Here is a 12,964-nt window from a genome sequence, read left to right as displayed (position 1 = left end):
ATGTTAGATTAGAACTTCTGTTAGTCTTATTTTAATGTTGTAGTTGTGGGGTAGATTATTCCATAGCTGACTGTACCCTATTTGATTTGCAGTTTCCCCTGAATCGCAGTTAATAACATTGTACAGATGTGGATAATTCTGGTCTGTGATTCACAATTAGGTGTTACTCAATGAGGTTTTACTTTGGATATGACCAGTCCACCCTATCTATTTTCTGAAAGGTGTCGCTCGTAGAATGATCTCAAGCACTATGTATCGTAGAGTGTTGGCTAAAAAAGTGCAAACGTACATACTCAGCAGGGCTTTGCTTTAGGTCTTTAATTTAAGGTGTGGAATACAGATTCTCCAAATGTCCTGCTGTGCCAGAGTGCTTTAATGTGAAAGGAATAAGCAAGGATTATGGCGTGGCCATAGCAGGCACACAAGAGCAGGCTAGATCACTTAGATGTGAAAGCCAACATAGTCTGCTCCATCAGGTTGAAAGCTGAAAGTACGCTGATCAGAGTGCTATCAAAAGTGGTTCTTGCATTGGCTACGGCACAGAGAAGACCCACGCAAGAGGAAGATGTTCATTAAATTTGAATAATGCAAGACAAACTCTTATTCATTTAGAGAAAAGTGGCCTACAGTGACAGAGAAACCATTATAAACAGGATACATTTTCCAGTATCACGTGGCATTGCTGAATGATACGTATAATTTTGCTATGACAGACCTACCTTTGCAGCAAACAAGGGATCTTTTGTTAAAAAAATGAACTGACAAATTAGCTACAAAACAGAAACGCAATAGATATTTTGGTTGGCCACTCAGACTATTTTTTCCTTGCAGTGTAAGTTAAAAGAATTTAAAATATAATTAATGGTTGTAGGCAGCACAAATTGGAAGAAGCCTTGCTGTTCTCTGGCAAATTCACCGATGCCCTTCAAGCCCTCATGGACTGGCTGTATGGAGCTGAGCCACAGTTGTCTGAAGAGATGCCTGTTGGAGGGGACCGTGATATGGTGAATGATCTCCTGGATAAACACAAGGTAAGCCTTTCAACTGCAGTACAAATCTGCACTAGTACTATTTTGATGTGAAATATCACTCCCCATTGTGCAAATGTGAGAGGGAACCTTTCCTCCTATTGGGCTAATGTGACAAGAAAGTATACCTCTTAGTTTGGAATATCATACCCAATGTATTAATGTGAGTGAGATGTTCCTCTCTGTTGGAAGTTGATGGTCCTATGAGAGGAAACTATTCTTCAAAGTCTGAAATAGCAGCCCTTTTGTATTGACAAGATACAGGGTCTCTGGATCTTTTAGATGGCCTAAGTGTGGTACTTTGTTACATTCTCCTGAAAGGAACCCATTATCTTGTTGGAGAAAAGAATATGGTCAAGGGCCTGATATCAAAGAGGCAAAAACAGTAACTTTCTGGTGCCCAAAAAAGAGGGAATCTTTAGCTGAAAGAAAGTCCGGTTGTCACAATGGTGCAGTTTCTCCAGGCACTGGAATCTCAAATCTGGGTTTTCTGTTTAAACCCTTTTATGTACCCCTATGCAAATGTCACAGGAGGATTCTACTCTAGGTGAAAGAGAAAACTTTATTTCTTTATTTCTGTCTTTATTGCATTTCCAAGGAAGCCTCAAGTCAGGCCCCAGAGAGTTTATTAACCACTTCGCTGCCAGGCCTTTTCCCCCTCCTGTGCCAGGCCTTTTTTTGCCTATTTGGGGCAGTTCGCGCTTAGGCCCTCATAACTTTTTGTCCACATAAGCTAACCAAGCCAAATTTGCGTCCTTTTTTTCCAACATCCTAGCGATTCTAAAGGTACCCAGACTTTGTGGGTTCCCCTGAAGGAGGCCAAGAAATTGGCCAAAATACAGTGAAAATTTCGTTTTTTTCAAAAAAATTGGAAAAAGGGGCTGCAGAAGAAGGCTTGTGCTTTTTCCCCTGAAAATGGCATCAACAAAGGGTTTGCGGTGCTAAACTCAGCAGCTTCCCAGCTTTCAGGAACAGGCAGACTTGAATCCGAAAACCCAATTTTTCAACACAATTTTGGCATTTTACTGGGGCATACCCCATTTGTGCAATTTTTTGTGCTTTCAGCCTCCTTCCAGTCAGTGACCGGAATGGTCATGAAACCAATGCTGGATCCCAGAAACCTAAACATTTCTGAAAAGTAGACAAAATTCTGAATTCAGCAAGGGGTCATTTGTGTAGATCCTACAAGGGTTTCCTACAGAAAATAACAGCTGAAAAAGAAAAATATTGAAATTGAGGTGAAAAAAACATCAATTTTTCTCTACTTTTTACTCTGTAACTTTTCCCTGCAATGTCAGATTATCGAAAGCAATATACCGTTACGTCTGCTGGACTCCTCTGGTTGCGGGGATATATAGGGTTTGTAGGTTCATCAAGAACCCGAGGAACCCAGAGCCAATAAATGAGCTGCACCCTGCAGTGCGTTTTCATTCTATACCGGGTATACAGTAATTCATTTGCTGAAATATAAGGAGTAAAAAATAGCTATCAAGAAAACCTTTGCATTTCCAAAAAGGGCACAAGATAAGGTGTTGAGGAGCAGTGGTTATTTGCACATCTCTGAATTCCGGGGTGACCATAGTAGCACGTGAATTACATGGAATTTCTCAAATAGATGTCTTTTTTACACACACCCCTATATTTGGAAGGAATAAATGTAGAGAAAGACAAGGGGCAATAACACTTGTTTTGCTATTCTATGTTCCCCCAAGTCTCCCGATAAAAATGATACCTCCCTTGTTTGGGTAGGCCTAGCGCCCGCGACAGGATATGCCCCAAAACACAACGTGGACACATCACAGAAAACAGAGCTGTTTTTAGCAAAGTGACTACCTGTAGATTTTGGCCTCTAGCTCAGCCGGCACCTAGGGAAACCTACCAAACCTGTGCATTTCTGAAAACTAGAGACCTAGGGGAATCCAAGGAGGGGTGACTTGTGTGGCTCGGACCAGGTTCTGTTACCCAGAATCCTTTGCAAACCTCAAAATTTGGCTAAAAAAACACATGTTCCTCACATTTCTGTGGCAGAAAGTTCTGGAATCTGAGAGGAGCGACAAATTTCCTTCCACCCAGCATTCCCCCACGTCTCCCGATAAAAATGATACCTCACTTGTGTGGGTAGGCCTAGCGCCCGCGACAGGATATGCCCCAAAACACAACCTGGACACATCACAGAAAACAGAGCTGTTTTTAGCATAGTGACTACCTGTAGATTTTGGCCTCTAGCTCAGCCGCCACCTAGGGAAACCTACCACACCTGTGCATTTCTGAAAACTAGAGACCTAGGGGAATCCAAGGAGGGGTGACTTGTGTGGCTCGGACCAGGTTCTGTTACCCAGAATCCTTTGCAAACCTCAAAATTTGGCTAAAAAAACACATGTTCCTCACATTTCTGTGGCAGAAAGTTCTGGAATCTGAGAGGAGCCACAAATTTCCTTCCACCCAGCGTTCCCCCACGTCTCCCGATAAAAATGATACCTCACTTGTGTGGGTAGGCCTAGCGCCCGCGACAGGATATGCCCCAAAACACAACGTGGACATATCACAGAAAACAGAGCTGTTTTTAGCAAAGTGACTACCTGTAGATTTTGGCCTCTAGCTCAGCCGCCACCTAGGGAAACCTACCAAACCTATGCATTTCTGAAAACTAGAGACCTAGGGGAATCCAAGGAGGGGTGACTTGTGTGGCTCGGACGAGGTTCTGTTACCCAGAATCCTTTGCAAACCTCAAAATTTGGCTAAAAAAACACATGTTCCTCACATTTCTGTGGCAGAAAGTTCTGGAATCTGAGGGGAGCTACAAATTTCCTTCCACCCAGTGTTCCCCCAAGTCTCCCGATAAAAATGATACCTCACTTGCGTGGGTAGGCCTAGCGCCGGCGACAGGAAACACCCCAAAGCGCAACGTGGACACATCCTAAATTTTGGAAAAAAACAGAGGTGTTTTTTGCGAAGTGCCTACCTGTAGATTTTGGCCTCTAGCTCAGCCGGCACCTAGGGAAACCTACCAAACCTGTGCATTTCTGAAAACTAGAGACCTAGGGGAATCCAAGGAGGGGTGACTTGCGGGGCTCGGACCAGGTTCTGTTACCCAGAATCCTTTGCAAACCTCAAAATTTGGCTAAAAAAACACATGTTCCTCACATTTCTGTGGCAGAAAGTTCTGGAATCTGAGAGGAGCTACAAATTTCCTTCCACCCAGCGTTCCCCCACGTCTCCCGATAAAAATGATACCTCACTTGTGTGGGTAGGCCTAGCGCCCGCGACAGGATATGCCCCAAAACACAACGTGGACATATCATAGAAAACAGAGCTGTTTTTAGCAAAGTGACTACCTGTAGATTTTGGCCTCTAGCTCAGCCGCCACCTAGGGAAACCTACCAAACCTGTGCATTTCTGAAAACTAGAGACCAAGGGGGATCCAAGGAGGGGTGACTTGCGGGGCTCGGACCAGGTTCTGTTACCCAGAATCCTTTGCAAACCTCAAAATTTGGCTAAAAAAACACATGTTCCTCACATTTCTGTGGCAGAAAGTTCTGGAATCTGAGAGGAGCCACAAATTTCCTTCCACCCAGCGTTCCCCCACGTCTCCCGATAAAAATGATACCTCACTTGTGTGGGTAGGCCTAGCGCCCGCGACAGGATATGCCCCAAAACACAACGTGGACATATCACAGAAAACAGAGCTGTTTTTAGCAAAGTGACTACCTGTAGATTTTGGCCTCTAGCTCAGCCGCCACCTAGGGAAACCTACCAAACCTGTGCATTTCTGAAAACTAGAGACCTAGGGGGATCCAAGGAGGGGTGACTTGCGGGGCTCGGACCAGGTTCTGTTACCCAGAATCCTTTGCAAACCTCAAAATTTGGCTAAAAAAACACATGTCCCTCACATTTCTGTGGCAGAAAGTTCTGGAATCTGAGAGGAGCTACAAATTTCCTTCCACCCAGCGTTCCCCCAAGTCTCCCGATAAAAATGATACCTCACTTGCATGGGTAGGCCTAGCGCCGGTGACAGGAAACACCCCAAAGCGCAACGTGGACACATCCTAAATTTTGGAAAAAAACAGAGGTGTTTTTTGCGAAGTGCCTACCTGTAGATTTTGGCCTCTAGCTCAGCCGCCACCTAGGGAAACCTACCAAACCTGTGCATTTCTGAAAACTAGAGACCTAGGGGGATCCAAGGAGGGGTGACTTGCGGGGCTCGGACCAGGTTCTGTTACCCAGAATCCTTTGCAAACCTCAAAATTTGGCTAAAATAACACATGTTCCTCACATTTCTGTGGCAGAAAGTTCTGGAATCTGAGAGGAGCTACAAATTTCCTTCCACCCAGCGTTCCCCCACGTCTCCCGATAAAAATGATACCTCACTTGTGTGGGTAGGCCTACCGCCCGCGACAGGATATGCCCCAAAACACAACGTGGACATATCACAGAAAACAGAGCTGTTTTTAGCAAAGTGACTACCTGTAGATTTTGGCCTCTAGCTCAGCCGCCACCTAAGGAAACCTACCAAACCTGTGCATTTCTGAAAACTAGAGACCTAGGGGGATCCAAGGAGGGGTGACTTGCGGGGCTCGGACCAGGTTCTGTTACCCAGAATCCTTTGCAAACCTCAAAATTTGGCTAAAAAAACACATGTTCCTCACATTTCTGTGGCAGAAAGTTCTGGAATCTGAGAGGAGCCACAAATTTCCTTCCACCCAGCGTTCCCCCACGTCTCCCGATAAAAATGATACCTCACTTGTGTGGGTAGGCCTAGCGCCCGCGACAGGATATGCCCCAAAACACAACGTGGACATATCACAGAAAACAGAGCTGTTTTTAGCAAAGTGACTACCTGTAGATTTTGGCCTCTAGCTCAGCCGCCACCTAGGGAAACCTACCAAACCTGTGCATTTCTGAAAACTAGAGACCTAGGGGGATCCAAGGAGGGGTGACTTGCGGGGCTCGGACCAGGTTCTGTTACCCAGAATCCTTTGCAAACCTCAAAATTTGGCTAAAAAAACACATGTTCCTCACATTTCTGTGGCAGAAAGTTCTGGAATCTGAGAGGAGCCACAAATTTCCTTCCACCCAGCGTTCCCCCACGTCTCCCGATAAAAATGATACCTCACTTGTGTGGGTAGGCCTAGCGCCCGCGACAGGATATGCCCCAAAACACAACGTGGACATATCACAGAAAACAGAGCTGTTTTTAGCAAAGTGACTACCTGTAGATTTTGGCCTCTAGCTCAGCCGCCACCTAGGGAAACCTACCAAACCTGTGCATTTCTGAAAACTAGAGACCTAGGGGGATCCAAGGAGGGGTGACTTGCGGGGCTCGGACCAGGTTCTGTTACCCAGAATCCTTTGCAAACCTCAAAATTTGGCTAAAAAAACACATGTCCCTCACATTTCTGTGGCAGAAAGTTCTGGAATCTGAGAGGAGCTACAAATTTCCTTCCACCCAGCGTTCCCCCAAGTCTCCCGATAAAAATGATACCTCACTTGCATGGGTAGGCCTAGCGCCGGTGACAGGAAACACCCCAAAGCGCAACGTGGACACATCCTAAATTTTGGAAAAAAACAGAGGTGTTTTTTGCGAAGTGCCTACCTGTAGATTTTGGCCTCTAGCTCAGCCGCCACCTAGGGAAACCTACCAAACCTGTGCATTTCTGAAAACTAGAGACCTAGGGGAATCCAAGGAGGGGTGACTTGCAGGGCTCGGACCAGGTTCTGTTACCCAGAATCCTTTGCAAACCTCAAAATTTGGCTAAAATAACACATGTTCCTCACATTTCTGTGGCAGAAAGTTCTGGAATCTGAGAGGAGCTACAAATTTCCTTCCACCCAGCGTTCCCCCACGTCTCCCGATAAAAATGATACCTCACTTGTGTGGGTAGGCCTACCGCCCGCGACAGGATATGCCCCAAAACACAACGTGGACATATCACAGAAAACAGAGCTGTTTTTAGCAAAGTGACTACCTGTAGATTTTGGCCTCTAGCTCAGCCACCACCTAGGGAAACCTACCAAACCTGTGCATTTCTGAAAACTAGAGACCTAGGGGGATCCAAGGAGGGGTGACTTGCGGGGCTCGGACCAGGTTCTGTTACCCAGAATCCTTTGCAAACCTCAAAATTTGGCTAAAAAAACACATGTCCCTCACATTTCTGTGGCAGAAAGTTCTGGAATCTGAGAGGAGCTACAAATTTCCTTCCACCCAGCGTTCCCCCAAGTCTCCCGATAAAAATGATACCTCACTTGCGTGGGTAGGCCTAGCGCCGGCGACAGGAAACACCCCAAAGCGCAACGTGGACACATCCTAAATTTTGGAAAAAAACAGAGGTGTTTTTTGCGAAGTGCCTACCTGTAGATTTTGGCCTCTAGCTCAGCCGCCACCTAGGGAAACCTACCAAACCTGTGCATTTCTGAAAACTAGAGACCTAGGGGAATCCAAGGAGGGGTGACTTGCGGGGCTCGGACCAGGTTCTGTTACCCAGAATCCTTTGCAAACCTCAAAATTTGGCTAAAATAACACATGTCCCTCACATTTCTGTGGCAGAAAGTTCTGGAATCTGAGAGGAGCTACAAATTTCCTTCCACCCAGCGTTCCCCCAAGTCTCCCGATAAAAATGATACCTCACTTGCGTGGGTAGGCCTAGCACCTGCGACAGGAAACACCCCAAAGCGCAACGTGGACACATCCACAATTTTGGGAGAAAACAGTGCCTACCTGCGGATTTTGGCCTGTAGCTCACCCGGCGCCTAGGGAAACCTACCAAACCAGTGCATTTCTGAAAACTAGAGACCTAGGGGAATCCAAGGAGGGGTGACTTGCGGGGCTCGGACCAGGTTCTGTTACCCAGAATCCTTTGCAAACCTCAAAATTTGGCTAAAAAAACACATGTTCCTCACATTTCTGTGGCAGAAAGTTCTGGAATCTGAGGGGAGCTACAAATTTCCTTCCACCCAGTGTTCCCCCAAGTCTCCCGATAAAAATGATACCTCACTTGCGTGGGTAGGCCTAGCGCCGGCGACAGGAAACACCCCAAAGCGCAACGTGGACACATCCTAAATTTTGGAAAAAAACAGAGGTGTTTTTTGCGAAGTGCCTACCTGTAGATTTTGGCCTCTAGCTCAGCCGGCACCTAGGGAAACCTACCAAACCTGTGCATTTCTGAAAACTAGAGACCTAGGGGAATCCAAGGAGGGGTGACTTGCGGGGCTCGGACCAGGTTCTGTTACCCAGAATCCTTTGCAAACCTCAAAATTTGGCTAAAAAAACACATGTTCCTCACATTTCTGTGGCAGAAAGTTCTGGAATCTGAGAGGAGCTACAAATTTCCTTCCACCCAGCGTTCCCCCACGTCTCCCGATAAAAATGATACCTCACTTGTGTGGGTAGGCCTAGCGCCCGCGACAGGATATGCCCCAAAACACAACGTGGACATATCATAGAAAACAGAGCTGTTTTTAGCAAAGTGACTACCTGTAGATTTTGGCCTCTAGCTCAGCCGCCACCTAGGGAAACCTACCAAACCTGTGCATTTCTGAAAACTAGAGACCAAGGGGGATCCAAGGAGGGGTGACTTGCGGGGCTCGGACCAGGTTCTGTTACCCAGAATCCTTTGCAAACCTCAAAATTTGGCTAAAAAAACACATGTTCCTCACATTTCTGTGGCAGAAAGTTCTGGAATCTGAGAGGAGCCACAAATTTCCTTCCACCCAGCGTTCCCCCACGTCTCCCGATAAAAATGATACCTCACTTGTGTGGGTAGGCCTAGCGCCCGCGACAGGATATGCCCCAAAACACAACGTGGACATATCACAGAAAACAGAGCTGTTTTTAGCAAAGTGACTACCTGTAGATTTTGGCCTCTAGCTCAGCCGCCACCTAGGGAAACCTACCAAACCTGTGCATTTCTGAAAACTAGAGACCTAGGGGGATCCAAGGAGGGGTGACTTGCGGGGCTCGGACCAGGTTCTGTTACCCAGAATCCTTTGCAAACCTCAAAATTTGGCTAAAAAAACACATGTCCCTCACATTTCTGTGGCAGAAAGTTCTGGAATCTGAGAGGAGCTACAAATTTCCTTCCACCCAGCGTTCCCCCAAGTCTCCCGATAAAAATGATACCTCACTTGCATGGGTAGGCCTAGCGCCGGTGACAGGAAACACCCCAAAGCGCAACGTGGACACATCCTAAATTTTGGAAAAAAACAGAGGTGTTTTTTGCGAAGTGCCTACCTGTAGATTTTGGCCTCTAGCTCAGCCGCCACCTAGGGAAACCTACCAAACCTGTGCATTTCTGAAAACTAGAGACCTAGGGGAATCCAAGGAGGGGTGACTTGCGGGGCTCGGACCAGGTTCTGTTACCCAGAATCCTTTGCAAACCTCAAAATTTGGCTAAAATAACACATGTTCCTCACATTTCTGTGGCAGAAAGTTCTGGAATCTGAGAGGAGCTACAAATTTCCTTCCACCCAGCGTTCCCCCACGTCTCCCGATAAAAATGATACCTCACTTGTGTGGGTAGGCCTACCGCCCGCGACAGGATATGCCCCAAAACACAACGTGGACATATCACAGAAAACAGAGCTGTTTTTAGCAAAGTGACTACCTGTAGATTTTGGCCTCTAGCTCAGCCGCCACCTAAGGAAACCTACCAAACCTGTGCATTTCTGAAAACTAGAGACCTAGGGGGATCCAAGGAGGGGTGACTTGCGGGGCTCGGACCAGGTTCTGTTACCCAGAATCCTTTGCAAACCTCAAAATTTGGCTAAAAAAACACATGTTCCTCACATTTCTGTGGCAGAAAGTTCTGGAATCTGAGAGGAGCCACAAATTTCCTTCCACCCAGCGTTCCCCCACGTCTCCCGATAAAAATGATACCTCACTTGTGTGGGTAGGCCTAGCGCCCGCGACAGGATATGCCCCAAAACACAACGTGGACATATCACAGAAAACAGAGCTGTTTTTAGCAAAGTGACTACCTGTAGATTTTGGCCTCTAGCTCAGCCGCCACCTAGGGAAACCTACCAAACCTGTGCATTTCTGAAAACTAGAGACCTAGGGGGATCCAAGGAGGGGTGACTTGCGGGGCTCGGACCAGGTTCTGTTACCCAGAATCCTTTGCAAACCTCAAAATTTGGCTAAAAAAACACATGTTCCTCACATTTCTGTGGCAGAAAGTTCTGGAATCTGAGAGGAGCCACAAATTTCCTTCCACCCAGCGTTCCCCCACGTCTCCCGATAAAAATGATACCTCACTTGTGTGGGTAGGCCTAGCGCCCGCGACAGGATATGCCCCAAAACACAACGTGGACATATCACAGAAAACAGAGCTGTTTTTAGCAAAGTGACTACCTGTAGATTTTGGCCTCTAGCTCAGCCGCCACCTAGGGAAACCTACCAAACCTGTGCATTTCTGAAAACTAGAGACCTAGGGGGATCCAAGGAGGGGTGACTTGCGGGGCTCGGACCAGGTTCTGTTACCCAGAATCCTTTGCAAACCTCAAAATTTGGCTAAAAAAACACATGTCCCTCACATTTCTGTGGCAGAAAGTTCTGGAATCTGAGAGGAGCTACAAATTTCCTTCCACCCAGCGTTCCCCCAAGTCTCCCGATAAAAATGATACCTCACTTGCATGGGTAGGCCTAGCGCCGGTGACAGGAAACACCCCAAAGCGCAACGTGGACACATCCTAAATTTTGGAAAAAAACAGAGGTGTTTTTTGCGAAGTGCCTACCTGTAGATTTTGGCCTCTAGCTCAGCCGCCACCTAGGGAAACCTACCAAACCTGTGCATTTCTGAAAACTAGAGACCTAGGGGAATCCAAGGAGGGGTGACTTGCGGGGCTCGGACCAGGTTCTGTTACCCAGAATCCTTTGCAAACCTCAAAATTTGGCTAAAATAACACATGTTCCTCACATTTCTGTGGCAGAAAGTTCTGGAATCTGAGAGGAGCTACAAATTTCCTTCCACCCAGCGTTCCCCCACGTCTCCCGATAAAAATGATACCTCACTTGTGTGGGTAGGCCTACCGCCCGCGACAGGATATGCCCCAAAACACAACGTGGACATATCACAGAAAACAGAGCTGTTTTTAGCAAAGTGACTACCTGTAGATTTTGGCCTCTAGCTCAGCCGCCACCTAGGGAAACCTACCAAACCTGTGCATTTCTGAAAACTAGAGACCTAGGGGGATCCAAGGAGGGGTGACTTGCGGGGCTCGGACCAGGTTCTGTTACCCAGAATCCTTTGCAAACCTCAAAATTTGGCTAAAAAAACACATGTCCCTCACATTTCTGTGGCAGAAAGTTCTGGAATCTGAGAGGAGCTACAAATTTCCTTCCACCCAGCGTTCCCCCAAGTCTCCCGATAAAAATGATACCTCACTTGCGTGGGTAGGCCTAGCGCCGGCGACAGGAAACACCCCAAAGCGCAACGTGGACACATCCTAAATTTTGGAAAAAAACAGAGGTGTTTTTTGCGAAGTGCCTACCTGTAGATTTTGGCCTCTAGCTCAGCCGCCACCTAGGGAAACCTACCAAACCTGTGCATTTCTGAAAACTAGAGACCTAGGGGAATCCAAGGAGGGGTGACTTGCGGGGCTCGGACCAGGTTCTGTTACCCAGAATCCTTTGCAAACCTCAAAATTTGGCTAAAATAACACATGTCCCTCACATTTCTGTGGCAGAAAGTTCTGGAATCTGAGAGGAGCTACAAATTTCCTTCCACCCAGCGTTCCCCCAAGTCTCCCGATAAAAATGATACCTCACTTGCGTGGGTAGGCCTAGCGCCTGCGACAGGAAACACCCCAAAGCGCAACGTGGACACATCCACAATTTTGGGAGAAAACAGTGCCTACCTGCGGATTTTGGCCTGTAGCTCACCCGGCGCCTAGGGAAACCTACCAAACCAGTGCATTTCTGAAAACTAGAGACCTAGGGGAATCCAAGGAGGGGTGACTTGCGGGGCTCGGACCAGGTTCTGTTACCCAGAATCCTTTGCAAACCTCAAAATTTGGCTAAAAAAACACATGTTCCTCACATTTCTGTGGCAGAAAGTTCTGGAATCTGAGGGGAGCTACAAATTTCCTTCCACCCAGTGTTCCCCCAAGTCTCCCGATAAAAATGATACCTCACTTGCGTGGGTAGGCCTAGCGCCGGCGACAGGAAACACCCCAAAGCGCAACGTGGACACATCCTAAATTTTGGAAAAAAACAGAGGTGTTTTTTGCGAAGTGCCTACCTGTAGATTTTGGCCTCTAGCTCAGCCGGCACCTAGGGAAACCTACCAAACCTGTGCATTTCTGAAAACTAGAGACCTAGGGGAATCCAAGGAGGGGTGACTTGCGGGGCTCGGACCAGGTTCTGTTACCCAGAATCCTTTGCAAACCTCAAAATTTGGCTAAAAAAACACATGTCCCTCACATTTCTGTGGCAGAAAGTTCTGGAATCTGAGAGGAGCTACAAATTTCCTTCCACCCAGCGTTCCCCCAAGTCTCCCGATAAAAATGATACCTCACTTGCATGGGTAGGCCTAGCGCCGGTGACAGGAAACACCCCAAAGCGCAACGTGGACACATCCTAAATTTTGGAAAAAAACAGAGGTGTTTTTTGCGAAGTGCCTACCTGTAGATTTTGGCCTCTAGCTCAGCCGCCACCTAGGGAAACCTACCAAACCTGTGCATTTCTGAAAACTAGAGACCTAGGGGAATCCAAGGAGGGGTGACTTGCGGGGCTCGGACCAGGTTCTGTTACCCAGAATCCTTTGCAAACCTCAAAATTTGGCTAAAAAAACACATGTTCCTCACATTTCTGTGGCAGAAAGTTCTGGAATCTGAGGGGAGCTACAAATTTCCTTCCACCCAGTGTTCCCCCAAGTCTCCCGATAAAAATGATACCTCACTTGCGTGGGTAGGCCTAGCGCCGGCGACAGGAAACACCCCAA

At 47.1% G+C, this 12,964-nt stretch overlaps 1 protein-coding gene across 3 annotated transcripts in view; it reads left to right on the top strand.

The window, feature by feature from the left end:
* Window positions 1–12,964, top strand: part of LOC138282926 (microtubule-actin cross-linking factor 1, isoforms 6/7-like) — a 533,430-nt gene that overhangs the window by 321,202 nt on the left and 199,264 nt on the right. For all 3 annotated transcript variants that reach the window (XM_069220983.1, XM_069220984.1, XM_069220985.1), the window contains exon 27: window positions 872–1,031. In XM_069220983.1, the coding sequence (XP_069077084.1) occupies window positions 872–1,031 (160 nt within the window). The remainder of the gene's footprint in view (window positions 1–871; window positions 1,032–12,964) is intronic.

Source organism: Pleurodeles waltl, chromosome 2_2 (genome assembly GCF_031143425.1).
Source record: "Pleurodeles waltl isolate 20211129_DDA chromosome 2_2, aPleWal1.hap1.20221129, whole genome shotgun sequence".
In the NCBI taxonomy this organism is placed as follows: domain Eukaryota; kingdom Metazoa; phylum Chordata; class Amphibia; order Caudata; family Salamandridae; genus Pleurodeles; species Pleurodeles waltl.
Note: the sequence above shows the minus strand (reverse complement) of the source record. Positions and strands in the feature narration are given on the sequence as shown.